This window comes from Lynx canadensis, chromosome B3 (genome assembly GCF_007474595.2).
Source record: "Lynx canadensis isolate LIC74 chromosome B3, mLynCan4.pri.v2, whole genome shotgun sequence".
NCBI lineage: Eukaryota > Metazoa > Chordata > Mammalia > Carnivora > Felidae > Lynx > Lynx canadensis.
This window is the reverse complement of record NC_044308.2, coordinates 60,219,782-60,245,172: the sequence shown is the minus strand read 5'-3', so window position 1 is coordinate 60,245,172 and position 25,391 is coordinate 60,219,782. Positions and strand designations below refer to the sequence as shown.

At 36.2% G+C, this 25,391-nt stretch overlaps 1 protein-coding gene across 1 annotated transcript in view; it reads right to left on the bottom strand.

Moving 5' to 3' along the window:
• Positions 1-24,967, bottom strand: part of TTBK2 (tau tubulin kinase 2) — a 124,935-nt gene extending 99,968 nt beyond the window's left edge. Inside the window, 3 exon segments of the mRNA XM_030318393.1 lie at positions 19,903-19,947; positions 19,950-20,049; positions 24,884-24,967. Of these exon segments, the coding sequence (XP_030174253.1) occupies positions 19,903-19,947; positions 19,950-20,049; positions 24,884-24,952 (214 nt within the window). The 5' untranslated portion in view covers positions 24,953-24,967.
• Positions 24,968-25,391: the final 424 nt, after the last annotated feature.

Sequence of the window (25,391 nt, the reverse complement as noted above, 5' to 3'; positions counted from 1 at the left end):
TATCAGTCTGACTTGATTGTGAACCCCTGAGGACAAAGACCATCCCTTATTTATAACCCCAGTTCCTAGCACAATGGTTCACATTTAACAGGTGTCTAAGAAGGAAAGAAGGAAGGGAGAATGAAAATAAGCCTTTCATAAACTATCTAGCACCCTGGACTTTCTAGGCCTAAGGCCATTTGCTCCTTCTTCTCTGCTTTACTGCCCCTCTCCCCACCCCTACAGGGTGGGCCAAATGTCTACCTTAGGATGACAAGCACGAGCTTGCCTTGTCCTGTGCTTCACCTATCTTTTATAAACATACTATTGGACTCCTCTGATGATGCATGCTCTAATGAATTACCACCTATTATTTACTGACAGGCTCACTTAGCAGTGTCTCTTCTAGACTCCCTCCATTCTGTCAAATCTGATTGTACTTCACTGGACTAGGCCAAGAATGTCCCATATGTCACCGGCCACACACTATTCATAGGATAATTTCCCCAAATACTGTTTGGAATATGATGTCATTTGCCTACTTAAGAAACCATAAACAGTAATGCTTACATAAAGACCATTAAAATGGTGAAGGACTCCACCACAAAACTACTAAAACTGATAAATGAATTCAATAAGGTCTCAGGACACAAAATTAATATACAGAAATCCATTGCATTTCTATAGACAATGAAGTAGCAGAAATAAAAATTAAGAAAACAACCCCATTTACAATTGCACCAAAAATACCAAAACACCTAGGAATAAACTTAGCCAAACAGGTAAAGGATCTATACTCTGAAAACTATAAAACACTGATGATTTTGAAGATGACATAACAAATGGAAGATGGTCCATGCTCAGAGATTGGGAGAACAAATATTGTTAAAATGTCCAAACTACCTAGGGCAATCTACAGATTTAATGCAATCCCTGTCAAAATACCAACAGCATTTTTCACAAAACTAGAACAAATAATCCTAAAATTTGTATGGAACCAGAAAAGGCCCTGAATAGACAACACAATCTTGAAAATGTAGAACAAAACTAGAGGTATCACGATCCAGATTTCAAGATATACTACAAAGCTGAAGAAATCAAAACAGTATGGTACTAGCACAAAGACAGAGATACAGATCAATGGAAAAGAAAAGAGAAACCTAGAAAAAACCCATGATTATATGGTCAATTAATCTATGACAAAGGAGGCAAGAATATGCAATGGGAAAGAGAGTCTCTTCAACAAATTGTGCTGGGAAAACTGGTCAGTTACACGTAAAAGCATGAAACTGGACCACTTTCTTACACCATACACAAAAATAAACTCAAAATGGATTAAAGACTTAAATGTGAGACCTGAAACCATAAAATTCCTAGAAGAGAACATACAGGCAGTAACTTCTCTTAAGACAAGGATAACAAAAACAAAAATAAACTACTGGGACTACATCAAAATTAAAATCTTTGCATAGCAAAGGAAAAAATAAAACTAAGGCAACCTACTAAATGGGAGAAGATATATGCAAATGACATATCCAATAAGGAGTTATCTAAAATATGTAAAAAACATACAACTCAACACCAAAAAAAACCCAAATAATTCAATTAAAAACGGTCAGAAACATGAACAGACATTTCTCCAAGGAAGCCATATAGATAGCCCACATGAAAAGATGCTCAACATCAATAACCATCAGGGAAATGCAAATCAAAATTATAAAGAGATATCACATTGTTAGAATGGCTAAAATCAACAACACAAGAAACGACAAGTGTTGACAAGGATGTGGAGAGAAAGGAACCTGTTGGTGGGAATGCAAACTGGTGCAGCCACTGTGGACAGCGGTATGGAGGTTCCTCAAAAAATAAAACTAGGACCACCCTACAATCCAGTAATCACACTACTGGGTATTTACCCAAAGAATACAAAAACACTAATTCGAAAAGATGTATGCACCACTATGTTTATTGCAGCATTAGTTACAATAGCCAAATTATGGCAGCAACCCAAGTGTGTATCGACAGATGAATGGATGAAGAAGATATAAGATACACACACACATGCACACATGTATGCGTGCGCACAATGGAATATTACCTAGCCATAAAAAAGAATAAAATCTTGCCATTTGCAAAAATGTGGATGGATCTAGAGGATATAATGCTAAGTGAAAGAAGTCAACCGGAGACAGGTAAATACCATATGATTTCACACATATGTGGAATTAAAGAAACAAAGCAAAGAAACAAAGAAAAAAAAGGAGACAAACAAACAAAAAATGAACTGTTAACTACAGAGAACAAACTGGTGGTTACCAGAGAAGAAGTGGATGGTGGGGGGGGGGGGGGGGGGGGGGGGGGGAGGGCAGGTGAAAGAGGTGAAGGAGATTAAGAGTATACTTATTATGACGAGCACGGAGTAATATATATAATTGTTGAATCATTATATCGTACACCTGAAACTAATATAATGCTCTATGTTATTGTACTGGGATTAAAAGTTTTTAAACATTTATTTTCTGGAAAAATAAATGCAATGCAATGCAATGCAATGAAATGGTGAACCTGGAATTCACAATTAATTCTACATTACTTACCAAACCTCAGTTCTTCAACATGTATCATACACGCTAATGAAGCCAGTTTCTTTTTTTATTCTCCTTCTCAAATGTGCTACTTTGGTTTTTGCTCACATTTTTCCCCTCAACCTCATTTCCTCAAATCAAATACAACTCTTAAATCTAAGTATCCCTGTAAGAGGTAATATCAACCAATTAAAATTCAGGATTAGATTTTCAGGTATTAGCAAATTAGTCACCTACCAAAGCCCTGAGGGGAAAAAACAAGAAAATTAAAGTAAGTTTCCCAGAGTTGAAAAAGAGTGATCAAGTCTGGTGCAGAGACGAAAGCAGAGTAAGAAGACAATCAGCAAGGTAGCGCTGATCACTAAAAGTCATAGATGGTTGACCTCAAGAAAATATAGGATGGAAGTATATAACAAATCAATTTTAACTTCGTGTTTATGTCTCTTACGTTAAAGAAATCCTTTAAGAGAGGAAAGGAATTCTGAATATACAAACCAAATCTTTACCAACCCTTCAAAATACCACCACTAAGTCCTTCTCTTAATTTTCTAGCTCTTGACCAATATAACCCAATAAGGAATGTTTGTGGTCTGTCACTAAACTGCGCAAAATGAAATAAACCGTGATATCTCCACCCGAAAAAGACAGTAAGAAGTAGACTTAATTTAAATAGGTAGATACTATCTTTGGATATTATACGCAAGATGGAACCCTGGTAGTTAAACACCGATTTTAATTGTGATATTAAAAAGGATTTTTACTCATCTAAGGCAAGTAGTGACAAACCCTTCCTTACTGTCCAAAATATTTTTTTAAAGAAATAGATATGCTGGTACTTTAAAATAAATGCATAAAACCTAATGAATCTTCTTGTTCTTACTTAATTTTTTTAATTTTATTTTTTATTTTTTAAAATTCACATCCAAATTAGTTAGCATATAGTGAAACAATGATTTCAGGATTCCTTAATGACCCTTACCCATTTAGCCCATCCCCCCTCCCACACCCCTCCAGCAACCCTCAGTTTGTTCTCCATATTTATGAGTGTCTTCTGTTTTGTCTCCCTCCCTGTCTTTATATTATTTTTGTTTCCTTTCCCTTATGTTCATCTGTTTTGTCTCTTAAAGTCCTCATAGGAGTGAAGTCATAACATTTTTGTCTTTCTCTGACTAATTTCACTTAGCATAATACCCTCCAGTTCCATCCACGTAGTTGCAAATGGTGTTCCTACAATTTCAAATGATAATTTACTACCTTTGCTTTCAATCCAAGAGCTTAAAAAGCTATGGCAAGTGATGGTGTGGTGGTCTACATCCTAGCATTAAATATTAATGAATAATAATGTCATGCAAAAGGCAAATAACTGTATGTTATTTTTATATGATAGAAGACAGTAAAAAAATCAGAAAGAGGCATCAATCATTTTCCTTTCAAAATAAAAAAGCCATTTAGTAATAAAGTGAAGAGCTGAGTTAAAAGTATCCCAAACCCACTAATGGGGATGCTCTGTAACTTAAAGAATAAATTCCAGCTCAGTGGCAAACTAGCAAATACTGGGATTCTGCAAAGCTGGGCTGCTGTACTGCCAAAGACACAAGAAAATCAGTCCTAGCTTCCTTACCCACCTATCATTTACTCCTCTTATTTACCCATTTGCACCACCACCAAACAAACCACACCCAACCTAATAAAAACAGTTCATGAAGTACTTATACCAAGGAAGACAGAAAAATAAAAGGCATAGGTCCTATCCTCAAAGAATCTACAATTTTGTTGAAAGAAATGAACTCACTATACAATATGACAATATGAGATCAAATGACAGCTTCTAAGAACAAAGAATAAGCACTGTGAGAAATCAATAGATTCGATGGATTAGAATGCATCACAGAGCTTAGAGCTTGACTGAGTTAACCTATCGGTAAAACAAAACAAAACAAAACAAAACAAAACAAAACAAAACAAAAGTGGTGAGCCCTCTAAACCAAGTCCCCAGAAAAAAATTGAGCCAAGGAGTTTAAGGAACAAAGCCTCCTCTTAGCACTCACGAGGCTGCCCGTCAACAATTACCTAGGTTATAGTAGCTCACCAGGAGTCAAAGGCAAAAGTTTCCATCTCTTCAATCTAGATAGCCATCACAGGGAATTCTACCTTTTAAACAAAACTCTCTATTCTATCACAACTGCCAATTTAAAACTACCAGGCTTGTGGTTAGAATGAATAAAATAAGCACAATTTCATTACCCTACTTAAAAAACGTACTTGTCTATCACAGATATGTACAAACAAGCATATGTAAAAATAAGAGAGAAGAAACCAAGAATTAGGGAACCATTCCAAGGCCCAGTATGAGGAAAATAATAATAATAATAATAATAATAATAATAATAATAATAATGAAGGGGGTGGAAACCATCAACAAAATAATTCAAGAAAACTTCCCAAAAGAAACCTTCAGATCACAAGTTTAAATAAAGCACACAAACAGGCATACTAGATTAAAACACACCCATACCATGGCATATCATCATGAAATTGAAAAACCCTGGGGGAAAAAGAGAAAAAAATTAGATATTGCCAAAGTGACAAGAATCATAATAGAATTATACTTAACCACTACAGTGAGTATGAAGACAAATTTTGGAAGCAAAATTATTTTCCATACAGAATTCTAAATCCAGCCAGTTTTTCATTTGAACATCAGAGTAGGATAAAAACACTTCCAGACATGCAAGAGAGGTCCCAAACACATACCTCCCATGCATCCTTTACTCAGGGAGCTAGTAGAAGTGCTTCACTAAATGAGAATAAACACAAAAGAAAAGGGATTCAACAAGGCATACAATATAAAAGAAGCAAAGGGAATCCCCATGGAGACATTGAGGTGTGATCCAAGGATGATACTTGTGAACAGACCAAAAATGCCTGACTGGAGCTGACTAGGAGGTCCCTGGAGAGACTCCCCTAAGAAGAGGAAATCAGGAGTTGTGAGAATTAGGAGTTCATACTTTTTTATTGCCAAACAGTATTCCACCGTATGGATTTACCACCCTTGATTTATCCATTCACTCTTTGAATTATACATTTTTGACAAGAATAGAGGTGAAATAAATATTCTTGTATCTGCTTTTATATGAACACAAATTTTTATTGCTCAAGGGTAAATGCCTATGGGTAGGATTGATGGATCACACAGTAAATTCATATTTAACTTTTGTAAGTATCTGTTTAATTGCTTTCTAGAAGAACTGCATCATTTTGCAACTCCACCAACAATGTGAGAGTTCCAGTTGCTCCACATCCTCCTCAGTATTTAGTACAGTTAACAGTTTTAATTTAAGCCATCGTAATGGATGTGCAATGGTAACTCACCATGGTTTTAATTTGCATTCTCCTAATAGCTAGTTATGCTAAACATCTTTCCATGAGCTGATCTGCCACTCTATATCCCCTTTGCCAAAGCCTATTAAACATTTTTAAATGGCTTATTTTCTTACCATTGAGTTTTCAAAGTTCTTTACATATTCCAAATAGAAGTCCTTTGCAGGTATATGACTTGCTAGTATTTTCTTCCAGCCTATAATTTGCCTTTTCATTCTCTTAGTAGCATCTTCACAAGCAATGTTTTTCATTTGATAAACTCCAATTCATCGATTTCTTCTTTCATGAATCATGCTTTTGGTCTCATGTCAAAGAACTTCTTGTCTACACTCAGGACACAGATTTTCTCGTTTTCTTCTAAAAGCTATATAGCTTTATGTCTCAAATTTACATGTGTGGTACATTTTAAGTTCATTTTTGTATAATATGTTTGGTTTAGATCAGGGTTCATTATTTTTTTATGTTGATGTCCAATTATTCCAACTTATTGAAAAGATTATTCCTTTTCCATTTTGCAACTTTATAAAAAATTATTGGCCATATTTGTGTGGGCCTATTTCTGGAATCTCTATTCTATCTCATTGAGCTACAGCTCTTTCCTTTGCCAATAAAGTCTTGATTATGATAGCATCATGCTGTTTTTAAATCATGTAGTTTCATTTTTTCCAACATTTTTCTTTTTCAAAATTGTTTTGGCTATTCTAGGTCCTTTGCCTTTCTTTAGAAATTGTAGAATCAGTTTATAACTAGGCAGAGTGCTGTTGGGATTTTTTTTTTTTATCAATACTGCTTTAAATCTATAGATCATTTGGGGAAAACCACCATCATTACTATCGCGATTCTTCAAATTCATGAATACAACGTATTTCTCCATTTACTTAAATCTTTTCTTTTTTTTAATCAGGGTTTTATAATTCTCAGCATAGAGATCTTACACATATTTTGTCACATTTATAGCTGAGTGTTTCATTTTGGGGGAGCTACGTAAAGTTTTTTAAATTCAGTTTTTAATTGTTTATCACTAGCATATAGAAATATGATTGCTTTTTCTGAGTTGACCATGAATCACTTGCTAAACTCACTACTTTAGGAATTTTTTCGTGGATTCCTTGGGATTTTCTACATAGATGATTATGCCATCTGCAAATAGGGACAGTTTTATGTCTTCTTTCCAATCTCTATGTCATTATTTCTTCAAGTATTTTTGATGGACCACACTCATTCTCTTCTCATTCTGGGTCTCTGATGATACAAATTTAAGAGTTTATCATAGTCTCGTAGGTCCCTGAGGCTGTGTATTTCTTTATTTTTAACTGTTTTCCTCTGTTTTCAAATTGCATCATTTCTGTTTATCTATTTTCAAGTGCACTGACTCTTTCATTGTCATGTCTACTCTGCTATTGAGCTGATTTAATGAGTTTTCATTTCCATTATTGTATTTCTTAGTTCTAAATTCTCCATTTAGTTCTTCATATCTTCTATTTCTTTGTGGAGACTTTCTATCTTCTCGCTCAATCCTGGAACATGGTTATAACAGCTGATTTTAAAACTGTTTTTCAGATAATTTTAGCATATGTGTGATCACCATCTGTCAGGTGTCTTTTCCCATGTGAGTTCAATATTTCTGATTCTTTTTAAGCTGAGTAATTCTAGATTGTATTCTGGACACTTGGAATATTACTTTATGATACTCTGGGTCCTATTTAAGTCCCACTAAGAATGTTGGTGTTTTTGTTTTGGACAATAACTGACCAGTTGGGTTCACATTTCAAGTTCTGACCAGCCTCCTGTGGGTTCTATTTCCAATTTCAATTCAGTTTTCAAACCCTCTGGAGTCATACTGAATGTGTTTTATAACTGTCCCACGTAGTGTCTAGTTTGGGAGTTAAGGGGTGGTCTATCCGGTATTTCAGTCCTCAATGTTTCTGTATGCTGTTTAGGATCAGACTCAGGTAGGTACAGCTTGGAAGTCAACTCATGATTCCATAAGTAACTTTAAGTAGTCAGTTTCCCAAACTCCTCATTTTCTTGCAATCTCTTGGTTCCCCGGGGCTCTCCTTTTCCAGCTTTCCAGCAGAAAATTGAGGCTTCATTAACCCCACTCTGCCATGTACTCCTCAAGACTGGGCCAAGCAACAAAAAAAGAGCAGAGGGAGCAGAAAAGCCATGGGATTTACCTCACTCTCTTGAGACCAGAGCTCTTCCAATCTGAGAGGAAACTTCCCCTCCCTCTGAGATTTAGGCTCCTGCCTGCCCCCACTGAGGCCACTGCAGCTGCTCCCAAGGACTGCTTGAGGCCTGGGGTGCAAGAAAATGAAGAAAAGGAAAAAAAGAAGAAAAAAAGAATGATGCGGTATTGCCACCTTTTCTCTGAGCATTAGGAGACCCCTGCCCGGAGCTCCTTGAGTCAGAACTAGAGGGCTTCTCCTGGTAGTTTTTCTGTCGTGTTAATAATGCTCACTTCCAAGTTTCAGGATACATTAAGTTCAGGCTGGGGCATACTGGAAGGAAAGAAATGGTAAACTCACCGCCGGTTCAGTGGTACTTTGAATTCTGGTCTTCTTCCCCAATCTGCCTCCTACTATTTATTTTTCAGAGTCCTCAAATAGCCACTCCAAGCACTCTGTCCAGGTTTTATAGCTGCATTCAGTGGGAGAGACAGGGTGAAGTGTGCTTACTCCATCTTATCTGGAACCAGAACCTGGACTACTGCTTTTCATAATAACTTTGAGGAACTAATTACTGAATCTATTTATATAACTTTGATTATACAAAATTAAAAATTAAAAATAAGCAAATCCTATATTAACCTTATTGTGAAAAAGGAAATAAGTAAGCCAGTAGAATCACATTTTTTAAGCATATATTCTTTTGGATATTATATGCTTATGAAAAAAGTGAAGTTTTTAATTGTACTTTGCTTTATTTCTTTAAATCTTATTTTACTTGTGGATTTTTGTAAATGCTATGACTGTTAGAAATTTGTTAAAAGAAGAAAAAAAAAGTAGGAGTTATCCAAAGTACAAAACAGAGGAAGTAGATAGCAGAGAAGAGGTTATAAACTGTTTAAAAAACTGAAAAAAGTTGGAGGATGACCAACACTCCAAGTCTAAACCAAGAGTTTCAAGAGGCAAGCAAAGCGGGCAGGAACCAATTCAAGGTCTTATATGCCAGGTTAAGGTGGCTGGACTTTACCTGAGAAAAGGAAGCCCCTGAATTGTTTTAGCAAAGGTTGGGAATGCTATGATGCAATCAGTATGTTTGAACAATTATTCCTGCTGCAGAACATAAAGGTGCATAAAAAATGAGTGTTACTGCCTGAATCTTAGGGGTCATGTTAAGTTGCAGAACAAATATATATACAATATGATTGCATGTATTGTGGAGGCATATGGGTAAGAGAGGGAAATTTTACATACACACACGCAAAAAGTCATGTCATATGTAATCAAAGGATTTTATAAATGATTATGATTCCATGATTTATATATAGAATATATATCACATGATTATATATATGCATGCGTAAAGACAGATAAATAGCTGATTATAATATGTACTATTTCTGGAAAAAACAAAAGAAACTAGTAACAATGGTTAATTTTGGAGGAGAGTGAGGGGCTAAGAGAAAGCAAACTTACTTTTTACTTTATTCTTCTGTTTGATTTTTAAATCTTGTACTGTGAATACTTACACCCTTAAAAAGGGTTGTAAAAAAAAAAAAGAGTGAGGTCTTACACATGAACTGGACAGAAGATAGTAAAACAAGATAAGTATGAATGAGCCTAGCATTCAGTACCCCAACTCCTAGCATATAGTCAGCTCTCAAACACTCTACAGATCTCTCCACAAATAAGGTATTACTAACCGTTTATAAAGCTAGTTCATAACACAAAACAGTTTTTTTTATTATATCACACTACACTTCATTAATTCACCATGTATTTTCAATCATTCAGAAATGTAAACAGTAGATAAAGAGTAAGAATGGATTCCGAAGATATTTATTATCATTATACTACATTTTTACTATAAAAGAAAGATTTGCATAATTCTTTTCAATTTCTTAAGCACTGAGGGATATGAAAAGCTTTACAGTAAAAGATCCTCTCCTTTCCCGGTCCCTCCTAATGCCAATACCCAAACATAACCATTTCCAATGGCTTCTTGAGCTCTGTATGATTCCAGACTTTCATTGTGCTTATAAAGCACATATAACTATATGTACATATGTATATACAAAGACAAACATATATACATTATATTCCCTTTCAAGAAAATGGAACTCTGCTCCTTAAATAACCTAGAACTATTCTATTTCTATATGTCCAGAGTAATGAATAGACAAATCCCCAAGCTGGCAGATAATGTTAAATCTTCCAAGTAGAGAATATTAAAATAAATGCACTGAACAGATAAAGTTCTCAGAGATCTCCTAACACATCTTTGATGGAACAAATGAACCTTAACCAGGGCAAGCAAAAATTACTTTAGGGAAAAGAAGTACCAGATGAAATAAACAAAAGAGCAGATGACAGGTTAATAAATGGGTAGATGATATAATAAAGGGTGAGGGTTTATCTCTAACCTTTTAGTCCCAGAGTTCAATTACTCTGTTCTCCCACAAAAGGAGTTATCAGAGATCTTCTAACACCCTTTGATGGTACAGATGCACCTTGATGAGGGCAAGCACTTTGGAGTAACTTTCACAGACAGTCTTCTATACTGGACAGACCAGTAGTCTAATCCAAAAAAGACGTTGTCTCTCATTCTTACAACTGGGGAAAGGGAGTAGTCATACTTTGCAGCAGAAGCTAGAGACTTCAAGCAGGAGGGCAGAAGAGGTACTGCTGCTCTTCCGTACTAGCAATCCTTCTTCCCAACTCTCAGCTTGTGCTCTGCAGTCTCCAAGGCAAAAATAAAATGCAAGACCAATATAACAGAGTGAAAAAATTTCCCCAGAAGTCAAAAACAAAATCAATTCCTTTTTAAGGGCTATACCAAAGTAGTTTTCCTCTTCATTTATGTGGGGCAAGAAAAATTAATTCCCAGCTATTTCAACTGAGAATAATAAAAATAAAAATAATAAAATTACTTGATTATCAAACAATGGCATTTACTCTACTTTTTTAAGTAGCCTCCATGCCCAATGTGGGATTTGAACTCACAACCTTGAGATCAAGAGTCATGTGCTATAACCAAATGAACTAGCCAGGCACCCCCTATTATTTTTTGATATTAATAGGATCTTTCCATACTTGCTTTTAGAGAATCTAGAGGAGAAAAAACTTAGTTTATAAATTACCTTCTCATCTAAGATAAAGAGAAAAACTTCAGTTTTACTCAAGTTGGTGCATAATGAAAGAGTACAAGAGATAAGATGATGCTTTATTTCATTCACAGAATGAAGTAGAGTTAAAATGGGGCAGGAAAGCTAGACAACTTTCTAAGTCACTCATTCATTTAAGCAGTGACTTTTAAACACCATAAACTTCATTAGATTGAACACATTATGGAAGGTACTTTCACATGAGAATTAGTGAGAAATCTGATCTGTAGGATACTTTTAAAGAAAAAACTATTTTATGCTTAGGTACATCGTTATATAGTAATTAGAAGCAAATAAACAAAATCTAAACTTTTAAAGATCCAAGAAAGCTTCTTTGATGAAAAGATATACTAAGTATAAAACATAGTAATTTTATAATACTCTTGAATTCCCAAAACAGTAGAACCACCTATATCCAAAAATAAAAAACTTCTAAACCAAATAGAAATGATTTTCTGGAAGATCCAAGTGACTGTTTTTATAACAATAAAGAGTTAAATCTCTATCCAACATGGTTTGGAGAATCTAAGCTGTGATCATCTAAACTTTTTTTTTTTTTTTTTTTACTTACCAAAAAAAAAAAAAAACTTTATAAAGAAAATTACCAGAAATAGAAGTTATTTTTCTTACTCTCTCATATCGCCATTTACAAATGTATGCTATCACCAAATACAAAGCTAATTGGTGCTACCATTTTGCTCCTGAACATAATATATATGTCAAGTTTAAGTATATATAATTCTTTAAATAGCTTGCAATTTAAAAGGGAACACAAATGTATTTTTATTTTATTTATTTTTTATTCATTTTTGAGAGAGATACAGACAGGCAGACAGAGCTCAAGTGGGGGAGAGGCAGAGAGAAAGAGAGACACAGAATCTGAAGCAGGCTCCAGGCTCTACGCTGTCAGCACAAACCATGAGATCATGACCTGAGCGTAAGTCAGACGCTTAACCAACTGAGCCACCCAGGTGACCCTATTTTTTTTTAATGTTTTATTTATTTATTTTTGAGAGAGAGAGAGAGAGAGAGAGAGAGAGCGCGCACGCACACGAATGGAGGGGAGGGACACAGAGAGAGAGAGAGAGAGAGAGAGAGAGACAGAGACAGAAGGCTCCAGGCTCTGAGCTATCAGCACAGAGCCCAATGTGGGGCTCGAACCCACAAAGTGAGAGATAATGACCTGAGCCAAACTCAGATGCTTAACCGACTGAGCCCCCAACACAATGTATTTTTGAAAATAAACAATTCAGGAGCACCTAGGTGGCTCAGTCAGTTAAGCATCCGACTTCATGATCTCACTGTCCATGAGTTCGAGCCCTGCATCAGGCTCTCTGCTGACAGCTCGGAGCCTGGAGCCTACTTCAGATTCTGTGTCTCCCACTCTCTCTCAAAAATAAATTAAGATTAAAAAAAAATTTTTTTATAAAAAAAAATAAACAATTCAGATGCACCCCATGTTTACAGCAGCACTATCAACAATAGCCAAAGTATGGAAAGAGCCCAAATGTCCATCAATGGATGAATGGATAAGAAGATGTGGTGCATATATATATATATATACACATATATATACAATGGAGTATTACTTGGCAATCAAAAAGAATGAAATCTTGCCATTTTCAACTACATGAATGGAACTGGAGGGTATTATGCTAAGAGAAAGACAAAAATCATATGACTTCACTCACATGAGGACTTTAAGAGACAAAACAGATGAACATAAGGGAAGGGAAACAAAAATAATATAAAAACAGGGAGGGGGACAAAACAGAAGAGACTCATATTTATGGAGAACAAACTGAGGGTTACTGGAGGAGTGGGGGGGGGTTGGGCTAAATGTGTAAGGGGCACTAAGGAATCTACTCCTGTTGCACTATATGCTAACTAATTTGGATGTAAATTTTTAAAAATAAAAAAATTAAATTAAATTAAAAAAAGAGGACTGACAAGGAAGAAACTGTAAAGTCTCTTGATTCAAGAACGATCTAAAGGATTTGCTCTCAAACTTGTGTGTGCATTAGAATGACCAAGAAAGCTGAAGAAGGCAGCTCACAGACTCTGAATCTGTTAAGTCTCTGAGTGGGAACTCCTTTTCCTTTTGACAAGATCTTCAGATGCTTTGGATACAGAGCAAATTTAAGAATCACCTTATTAAATACTCCTAGAGGCTAAAAGTGCCTATTTATCCAAGGTGAGAACCTTCTAAACTGGAAGATTTTCACTGTGTCTAAAAAAACCATTCTCTTCATTAAATTTGCATATTCTTATGCAGTCTCGGGATAAAAGCGTAACACTAAAGGTTAAATATGAACCTGGAATAATTATTTGACAGAAAATTACTAACTGCCAAGAAATAACTGATATTAGAGTTTAAACATGAATGGTTCATTTAAAGTTTTCTTAAATTAGACCTACATTTTATTAAAATTTTCTATTCAGATTTGTTATAAATACAAGGAAAACTTGTAAACAATTTTGGACACATTGAGAAATACTTAAATATAATTAAACAGAATTTTTCATTTGTAAAAAAAAAATTTTTTTATAAAAAAATTAAACAATTCAGGGGCTCCCAGGTGGCTCAGTCAGTTTAGCAGCCAACTCTTGACTTCGGCTTAGGTCATGATCTCATGGTCCTGGGATGGAGCCCTGGCATCGGGCTCCACAATGAGTATGTTGCCTGTTTGGGATTCTCTCTCTAGTTCTCTCTCTGCTCTTCCTCTGTGTGTGCACACACTATCTCTCTCAAAATAAATAAACTTAAAAAAATAAATAAATAATTCAAACACATTAAAAAGTACACATTAAGAATAAACCAGACAGAATATAGTGGTTATTAAAACCTATTGAGAAAAATGTGTTGGCCCAATAGCAACTAGTGCCCTACTGCCATATTGTAATCTCAATTATTTCCCAATAAAAGGAAATAGGGTTTCCTGGAGAAACAGAGTTCCAGATTCCAACAATAGCATGGGGGAAAGTTCAAGGAAAGCCTGAAATATGGCCTGTGCCAGAAAGGAAAGATGATATCACAGAACAATGGAGTTAGAAAGACACAGCAACCAACTTGAAAGGGCTTCCACTAGCCAAAGACACAAAAATTTGAGCATCAAAATAATAATGACTGCAATGAGTTGAAATAAAATACATAAAAATCCTTGAGTTCATGGTGATTCTGGAAACAAAAACAAAAACAAAAAATTCACTGGTCATATAGGGCACAAAGCTCATTATTCTGAGAACTGGAAAATAAGAAGGATCAAAAATCAAGTCTTTACCCGGCCCTTCTTATAGCAACTATGTTTCGGGGGAAACACAGAGCTGATGAAATAAAGTTCTAACTTGATAGAATAATTCCACTTCAGAAATTTGGTAGAAATAAAAGAATCAGAAAAATCACTATTTTGTAACCCCTATGGAAACAATATATCCAGACAATGTACTCTTGCCAAAAACAACAGCAATCACAACATGAATCTCACCGAAGCTCTATATATCTACTACCAGTTCATAGGAAACACAGAGGCTAGAGAAACATGTTAAAAGGCACCCCAAGTATGTGATTAGCCAAATCCAGAATTTGGACTATTCTATAGAATAGAACTAAGAACTTCATTTCTCCAACAAATAAATGCAGGGGCACCTGGGTGGCTCAGTCAGTTAAGCATCCGGTTAAGCATCTGACTCTTGATTTGGGCTCAGGTCATGGTCTGATGGTTCGTGAATTCAGGCCCTGGGTCGGGGTCTGGGCTGATATCACGGAGCCTGCTTGGACTGGTAAGGTTCACACAGCAGTGGATGGTGGAGTTGGTCCTGATTCCTCAGGTGTCACTTTTTTTGTCAACTACAACTTATGTTTTTCTATATATTATACTTCTGCCACTTCCCACTGGTCAATGCTATAGTCAAGAGTCAAAGCATGCCTCTCAGTCCTGCTCACTCACCAGTTCCTTCCCTCCCCATCAGTGCTGACAAGGTATCAATAGGCCTCAAAGACAGAACAATAGGATATTTTTGATACAATGGGAGAAATTAAACACTGCATAGATTTTAGATGGTATTGAGGAATAACTTGTATCTGATAGGTGTTTAAAACTACTGTTTATGTTATATTAAAAAAGGAGCACCTTACCACAAATTATAGATCTTAGTTATAATAATGTATCAATACTGGCTCACCAATTATAGCAAACATATCCCAGAAGCAGCACCAGGATGCAGAAGCAACCTAGCATTTCTTAAATATTTCTTAAATATTACTCCAGCAAGGTGGCAAAGAGTGTTGAAGGAGTAGGATATAGCTGCAACAGGACTGTCCAAGTGCAGATACATCAAAGTTGAGTACTGGGTACAAAGAATGTTCTTTATATAATTATTTCCATCTTTGTGTATATTTAAATTTTTTCATAATAAAAATTAGGGAAAATAGCAAAGTTAAGATTTGCCTGTCTTGCTGCAGGATTATAGCTATGTATCAAAATTTTATAAATGGAATAGGAATCTTTATAAAAAGCATTGATGATAGGTTTCTGAGGTGCTACAGAATTACTGGTGACCAATTTGAAGTCATGAGACAGAAGGTTTTTTCCTCTTACACCAGCAGTGCAAATAAAACTATACTTACTAAAAAGACCAAAAACAAAAAAAAAATGGTATAGTGAGATACAACTCAAGAGGGCCATTAAAATGGAGAAGTGAAGATAGCTAGGATATTGCTACAAACATGTATTGAAGATGGGAGAAAAGAAAGGAAAAGGAATCTAACAGATGAGGGAGGCAATTATCCCCTTAGCTCTAAGTTTCAAAGCAATTGAATTGAAAAAGGTTCGAAAACAGTAAAGTCCAAATGGAGACAAGGAAGAAACACAAATAAATTATACACAGATATATATCACTAAAAAGAAAAGCTTATTAAGTTGTATGGTTCTATTTACTAGGATACTTTACAAAATAATAACTAAGTGTAGATGTACTATCTAGTACTAGAAGTACTGCCTACAGACATGGCAGTTAGTCTAGTAGCAACTAACGCATTCAAACATATTTTTATTTATTTATTTAAGTTTATTTATTTATTTTGTGAGAGAGAGAGAGAGAGTGAGCACACAAGCAGGGAGGGGGCAGAGACAAAGGGAAAGAAAGAATCCCAAGCAGGCTCTGTGCTGTCAGTACAGAACCCAACGCAGGGCTGGAACTCATGAACCACAAGATCATGACATGAACCGAAATCAAAAGTTGGACACTTAACCAACTGAGCCACCGCCCCTCAAACACATTTTTAAAAACCAAGTACAATTCAGGAGTCAAACTTGACTCAATAGAGAATTGTAGGATACATCCAGAATGGTTCAGAAAGCTGTGAAAATAGAGTAATCTGAGACAGTAGCATAGGGAGGTGATTTACAAGAAAAGATGGGGTAAAACGCTAAGGCCTTCACACTTCAGGGCCGGTGAGAAAGGATCATACTAGTAATGAGAGTTGTGCATGAGCTAAGGAAATACAGGGTTAGACTGAGAGAAAATTGAGAACTGAAGGAATCCAGGAAAAAAAAAAAACAAACTGTGAGAATTTTGAAAAGGGGGATTGATGTATTACAAGGAATAAAACAGGGCTCTGGCTAAATTCACCTTAAAATATCTTTTTATCTTATAAAGAAACAAATCCTTATACTACCTATCAAAAATTGAACATCAGTTAAAAACCAACCAATCCTGGGGCACCTGGTGGCACAGTGGGTTAAGCATTCGACTCTGGCTCAGTTAATGATCTCACAGTTTGTGAGTTTGAGCCCCGCATCAGGCTTTGCACTGACAGCTCAAAGCCTGGAGCCTGCTTTGGATTCTGTGTCTCCCTCCCTCTCTGCCCCTCCCCCACTCACACTCTGTCTCTTGCTTTCTCTCAAAAATAAACATTAAAAAAAAAATCTAAAACCACCCAATCCTTTAAAGGGTTAGCCTCTGGTTGTATATCTTCCCCTTATACACTTAGCCTTTTTATTGGGGTCAGTGAGTAAGAAGTCATTATATCAAAAGGAAGGCAAGCAAGTCAGCTCCATAAAAATGTTCTCAAAAGGCCCAAATTCTAAAGCACTTTCAACAAAAAGTTGTGAAGCATTAAATACGCAGAAGGCATAAGTGAGAAGCCAAGAAGAGTCAAGAGCTGCCTCACTGAAATACAGACCATAGAAATGAAAACTTAAAAACAAAAGAAGAAATACAGACCAGAAATAAAAACCCATTTATTTTGGAAAGTGAAGGATTCTGAGAACTAGGATGTGGTTATAAGCGGGTAGAAAAAACATGTCAGCTAATAGTATGAAAGATAAAATAGCCAGAAAGAGAAGGAGAGCCTCAGCATCTAAGGGTTTAGCATTAAAGTTGGGCACCTGGGTGGCTCAGTCGGTTAAGCGTCCGACTTCGGTTCAGGTCACAATGTCACAGTTTGTGAGTTTGAGCCCCGCGTTGGGCTCTGTGCTGACAGCTCAGAGCCTGGGGCCTGCTTCAGATTCTGTGTCTCCCTCTCTCTCTGCCCCTCCCCTGCTCACATCCTGTCTCTCCCAAAAATAAACAAACATTATTTTCTTCCCCTTCCCTTCCCCCATGTCTCCAAGTTTCTCAAATTCCACATATGAATGAAAACATTTATGTCCTTCTCTGACTGACTTATTTCACTTAGCATTCTACCCTCCAGTTCCATCAATGTTGTTACAAATGTCAAGATTTCATTCTTCTCATTGCCCAAATACTATTCCATTGTATATATAAACCACACCTTCTTTATCCATTCATCAGTTGATGGACATTTGGGCTGTTTCCATAATGTGGCAAACAGAGAGGGAGGCAAACCATAAGAGATTATTAAATACAGAGAACAAACTGAGGGTTGATGGGGGGAGGAGAAAATGGGTGATGGGCATTGAGGACGGCACTTGTTGGGACGAGAACTGATGCTGCACATAAGCGATGAAGCATGGGAATCTACTTCTGAAGCCAAGACCACACTGTATACACTGTATGTTAGCTAACTTGACAATAAATTATATTTTAAAAAATAATAATAAATAAATAAACATTAAATTTTTTTTAAAAAGCTACTGAAGTTATCTTCAGGCTTTATCCCATAGAATCCTGGGTAAATTGTGGTCAAAATAGGCAAGAAACCTACTGAAAGACCTATAGAGCTATATCCTGCCTCACCTGGAAACATCTTCCCAGGGCCAAGTAGGAGAAAGGTGAAATGGCACTGTGCAGGCCACACTGATGCTGACATATCCTTTATGAGCTTGTCTGAGAGTCAAAGAGATCTGCTAAGATCTGAGCAACCCAGGAATTGGTAGCTCCAGCCGCACCTATTTGTGTGGCCTCTATGTCACTGAGCTGAGAACAGCTCCAAAGAATCAGGGAGTACGGAGAAAAGGTGAAAAAAAAAAGAGAGCACCATCTTTTCCCCTACTCTTCCTTCTCCAGTTATGTTTCTTCTAATAGGTATTGATTTATCCACCGCTTTCCTAATTTCTCATGTTTTGGGAAAGCTAATTTTGGACTAAAAAATAACTATTAAACAGATCTATAATTTTATTAGCATCAGGCTCTAATCAAACGAGCCAACTGTTAGAGAAACCTGGATAATCAGAAAGCTTAGGCAAAGGGCAATGATTAAAGAACAGACATTGCCAGAATACATAATACACACACACTTCATTAACTTAACACAAACTAGTTTACTAGAATTCCAAACATCAAGAATTCACAAAGAGAGCACATTCACCCTAGAGACTACACAGCCATGAATTTGAAGGTCCTAGGCTACACAACATTTTGTGCTTGCTATTTCTACCAACTACAGTTATTTCTACTAATTCTAGCAACTTCCTTTGCTCTATATGTTACCACTAAATTCCTTTAGATACTAATGAATGTCCCATAACAATATCAAACCGTCTAGAGCTTAACAAGATCATTTAATGTGCTAATAACCCCATTTAATTGATTCAGACAAAACATTTAAATATGAGTAATATCAGATTACATCATTAAGCTGAAGATACAAAGATGAATATAAACTAGCAATAAATTCAGGGTATTACATGACTGGGTTAAAGTCAGAAAAAAACTTATTTATCCTTGTAGTAAGAAATAGGAACCCAAGTAGAAAACAGATCTCAAAATGACAACAGGGCAGAAAAGTTATCCACACACCAAATAGTATTATTTTTAATCCATCCTGCAGTATGATTTGAAGGCAGCTTCCTTAGTGATTAAAGCATATTTACACCCAATGACATGAGTAGAAACAACTGAGAGGTATTCATGTTTAGTGGTTTAAAAAAAAAAAAAAAAAAGGCAAATTTTTACCAAAACAGACTTACAAAAACACTTTCTAAAGCAGAATGTTTTAGGTAATTCACTCTGTCATCCTGTTCACCATAAAAAGGAATTCCCAAAGTCCAATTAGCCTAAGCAATCAGTATCTCCACTCCTACTAGCTAGTGATAAAATTCCAAGAGAAAAATGCTAAGCATTGTTTATTCCTGATTATTCATTAATAGTTTGAGAATGTAACTGAGGTTTAGAAAGGTAACAACAAATTATAAATTGTTTGGTGTATTATACAAAATAGCTTACCTTGTAGTTTTTTCAGTACAGCAACCTCCATTTTCAGAACTTGTTTGGTTGTTGAGCTGATTCTACCTTCAGTGCAACATTTTCCCTGGTAAGCATGTCCAAGGCATCGTAAATTTCTCCAAAGCCCCCACCCCCAATCTTCCTCAACTGCAGGGGAAATAAGAACATACACACATAAAATTACTAGAACATTCTAATTGGAAACCAATTCATCTCTTGTATATAATTTTACTATCCCTATTTGAGGATAAAAGATCTCAATATCGTTAAATTAACTGCACATATGCCAAGAAAACAATGCCTAGAAATACCATCAAAACCTTTTCCCATGGTTTTGCCCACAAAAGGTAATGAAATTATTTCAGCCACAATTTTAAAATTTAGTCTACAGCATCAAAAATGTCACAAAAAAGCACAGCACCTGAAAGTTTCGCTTGCCACAAATGCCCCCCAACAACCAGATATGTTATTTTAATTCTAGGGCAACATCTGTAAACTTTTAAACCATGAAATCTTTTTGCCAATCAAAATCACATCTGGACCCCAGCTGAGATGTGTATGTGCAGAGGCTGGAGGTGGAGTGAGACAACCAGAGCCCAGCCTTCTCAGCACCACTTATCCTCCTCTCTGAGGCACTGAGCAGACTCCACAGAAGAAGACAGAAAACTCCTGTTCTAAACTATCCCAGAGTTCACTATATAACTATATGCTCAGATAAGACAAAGTCTGATCAAATAAAACACCTTCAACAAACACTTAATATCCTTCCTGATAAAATGTATTAACTTAACTAGGGAATACCAGGATCTCTGTCTGAGTACTACAAGCAAGTTCTCAAGTGTTAGTGACAACTAAACCTGTAGAGCTATGAGCACCAAGGTGGGTAGAATACTTCAAACCAGATGCAGCACGGAATTAGCGTTCTTCCATTTCCTGAAGGTCTTCTCCTTTCCACATTATCAAACACCTAAGACGTGATGTAAAGCAGGCAGTCCTCACTGGAGGCACAAGGGTCCTAAATCCTAACCACCCCAGAGGACTCACTTTAAGCTCTACTTCTTTCAAGAGCACTGCATTACTGATTACCTCCAGGCAGATTTCTCTATCTTCTGAATCTCTATAGGAATTATTTGCTTAATCATTTAATCATTTTACTAAGCTAAACACCTCAGATAGCACTTGTATTAATACACTATGCTATTTTTGACATTCCACTGTCAATGTCCTAGCTCCCTACAGTGAAACTAAGTTTCTTCAGAAACAGCCACACCTTTCTATTTTTTTGTTTCCCTTACAGCAAGTGGCTAAGTGGGTAACTACATAATTATTGCTAAATAACTATTCATTGCTTTGTATATAAGAGCCATAATCCTTTATTCCAGTTGGGTGATGGGAAGAGATAGCATGAGAAATTCCAGTATGAGTGCAGGATTAAAATAAAGTTCCAGAACTTCATTTCAGTTAAATTGTTTTTTGTTGGGCCCTGATTGATACTTACAATTCTTAATATCTGTCTATTAAACAAAGCCTAGTATAACTTTAAAATCCATAACAACACCAAAGGGACATTTTTCTAATTATGGACAGTGGTGAGAGGTACCTTCATGTTTTACCTCACAACAACCTTACCAAATGACAGAACAGAAAATCTAGACCAAAGTAATGATTTTGCTCCTTGGTCTACTCCTATAATGTCATCTCAACAATAGTGGGAACATTAATATTTTTTACTGAGCTTGACAAAGCATTAAGACATCATCAATGTTTATAAAGCAGAAAGCTAGAGGCAGTTTAGTATGATGGGGGTATGTAGATTAGGGAAAGAATGGTGGTAACGCCTGTGGCAGACTTTGTTTCCTGAAGATGATCACAACAATATCACCCATTCCTTTTGCTTTTCTTCAGTGTGACCTTGCCCCTCACCCAAGATACAGCATCCATTCCCCGCCCTCTTAAATATGGGTTAATCTTGTGGCTGCTTTAACCAACAGAACATGGTGAAGTAATACTGCCCCAGCCCTGAGAACAGCCCTTAACCAGCCCTGCAGTTTCTGTTTCCTGTCTCTCAAAAGCCAGCTACCATATAAAAAGTGTGACCATCTGAGAAGCCACAGACCTGTGAAGAGGTCCTAGAAAATAAGCTACCAGGGATGACAGGGGGAGGATTAGGGAACCAAGGACCTTCAGGTCACCAAACAGCCCACTTGGAAGTTGGATCCTCTAACCCACCAAACCCTGCCGAGTGCCACATGGTTAAGAGACGAACTGGGGCGCCTGGGTGGCTCAGGTCGTTGAGCGTCTGACTTCGGCTCAGGTCATGATCTCACAGTCTGTGAGTTCGAGCCCCGCGTCGGCTCTGTGCTGACAGCTCAGAGCCTGGACCCTGTTTCAGATTCTGTGTCTCCCTCTCTCTGACCCTCCCCTGTTCATGCTCTGTCTCTCCCTGTCTCAAAATAAATTAAAATGTTAAAAAAAAATTTAAAAAAAGAGACTATCAGGCAAACTCATCTCAAATTCCTAATCCACAAAATTATACGTAAAAAATGATTGTTTTTAAGCCTCTAAATTTTGATGTAGTTTGTTCCTGAATGGTAGATACCAAAACACCATCCATAACAATGAGACTATTTCTTACTAAAATACTACTATGCCTCCCAAATTTGGGGGACATGTTCGATACGTATATTAGTAATTATCAGGACAGAGCAACTAAGCCAGGCATAGCTTCATTTGTCACCTTTTGATATGTCTACTGGAAACAGCCAAACTTTATCACAGCACTTACAAAGTACTCACCAAAGAACACTCATTTCTGACTTACATAAAAGATTACTAACTGTAATCTTCCTGCACCAATCCATGATGACAACATGATTCTTTTCTTACATTTACTCAAGTAAATTTTCAAAGCCAATTGATTTGCCTAATTGGTTAAAACACTGTATCATAGAAACAAAATTTGTATTTCTAAAGGAAGAATCTTCTTTTTCCAATCTGTTGATAAACTAAGGAAACCACTATAACAACTTTTCTACACCTGGTAATGAACAAAACTCTGATTAAAATACATATTTAAATACATCTGAAACAAAAATTGTTCCTTGAAGAGCAGAGAAGATGGCAGATTCCAAGTCCAGGACAAGGAAGATATCAAAGGACTATTAGGATCATGTTGAAAGACTCAAGAGACAACTTGAAGGGTGTCCTCCCTTAGTCAAATGAGACAGTTTAGGGATCAATAAGGATAGTAATGACAACTGACTGAAACATATGAAATATGCTTAAATCCATGCATTCTTGACTACCTATTTTTAAAAATCTCATTGGTCACTTTTGGAAAATGCCAGGGAACCAATTCATTATTTTGAAAACTGGTAAATTAAGAAAAAGAATTAAGCATTTATTCTCTTTTCCTAATCAAAATGTACCTCAGGACAATCAAATAGTTGACAACAAAAAATTTCTCTTTGTAGATGTACTTTAAAAAATGAAGGAATGACAGGAGTGCCTGGGTGGCTCAGTGGGTTGAGCATCCATTTTGGCTCAGGTCATGATATCTTGGTTGTAAGACTGAGCCCCATGTCAGGTTCTGCATTGAGTGTGGAGTCTGCTTCAGATTCTCTCTCTCCCCTTCCCCACTTGCACACGTGTGCACTCTCTCTCTCTCTCTCTCAAGATAAATAAACAAACATTTAAAAAATGAAGGAATAACAAACGCTCAATAACCTGCAATTAACAGACCTAGAAAATGATGATCAGGACTGCTAAAATGAGAATGGCCAATAGGACACACAATGTCTTGATGGGTGATAAGACATTATGTGCCTCCTATTGAAAGATCACAATACCCTTTATGAAAAAAAAAACAAAAAACACGCCAACTTAATAAACAAACCTGAACTTAGATCTAATCAAACCCCAATAAATAACAATTTGGGGATGCCTGGGTGGCTCAGTTGGTTAAGTGCCCGACTCCTGATTTCAGCTCAGGTCATGATCTCATAGTTCCTGAGATCGAGTCCCACACTGGGGGTTGTCGGTGCAGAGCCTGCCTGGGATTCTCTCTATCTCTCTCTCTCTCTCCCCCCTCCCCTGCTTTCTCTCTCTCTCAAAATAAATAAGCTTCTAAAAATAAGTAAATAAATAAGAATTTACATAAAATACATGAGACAGAGAAACCTATTATACCACAGAAAATCAGAAAAATCCAAACTGTGAAATTCTACAGGTAAATGACCAAGTTTCTTCCATAAATAAACTGTGAGGAACAAAAGCAAGATGAAAAGAAATCTAGAAATTAAAAGATATTTAAGTGATGTCAACCAATGCAACACCCAGGCTTTATTTGGATTTGATTCAAACCATTAAAAATAATTTACAATAGGGGAAATGTGAAAGCTGGAAGGATACTTAATGACATTAAAAATTATTACTTTTTTAGATGTGATAATATTATAACTACATTTTTAAAAGAATTTTTAACATTTAGAGATACATAATTGTAGTACACACAGAAGAAATACCAGGGTAAAAGATTTGCTTCAAAATATTCCGGGAGGGAGGTTAAAGAGATAAAACAAGACTGACTATAAATTAATACTACTCAAGCTGGGGCATGAGTATATAAAGGTTAATTATATCAGTCTCACTACTTTTATGTATGCTTACAATTTTCCTTAATAAAAAGTTCAAAACTTTTTTAAAAGAGAAGTTCATTGTACTGTATTTTTTTTTTTCATTTGTCTTTCTCTAAGTACACTTTTTCTACCTTACTCAGCATTAGCTATCAGTGGTTAGGAAAACTGACTACTGTATAAAGCAAGAATTATTGTATAAACAAGACAATCACAGGAAAATAACTGAAAACTGATTCAGGCATATTAGCATATATATATTATTTCCTAAGGAAATCCTATTTTTATCAAGATACCAAAAATTACCCCACATGTTGTCTCTCTCTCAATCTAAGAGAGATACCCACCACTTTCCATCTTTCTTTGACCAAGATTCCAACACTGAGAATATCCGGCTGCTCTCCTCCTCCACTCATTGCAATTCACTGATGTGATAGAACGGTTATACAGGCATCCAGCTCCCAAGGGTGGTTTCCATTTAACCTAAAACAAAAGAAACAGCAGCAGCATATCAGGGCTAATTAATTAACACAAACATTCCAGGACCAAGTAGCACCATTAATTCTATACATTAATTAGGTTGCTTTGTTGGAAAGGGAGTAAAAACACCACAAACTCAGTTCCAAAATCTGTTTAGTGCTTATATAAAAAAAAGTACCTTTCCATTAAAGATGCCCATGACATTACAAAGACATTATGTTACAACACAGATATAATTTCAATAACTGAGATTGCTAAACTATAGAGCGAGCAAGCATGGTGTCAATGACAATTGACCTAGACAGACCACCACCCTAACTACAACATATTGCTAAAGAAAAAGACATGGTACCTAACTTACAACAGCTTATAGTT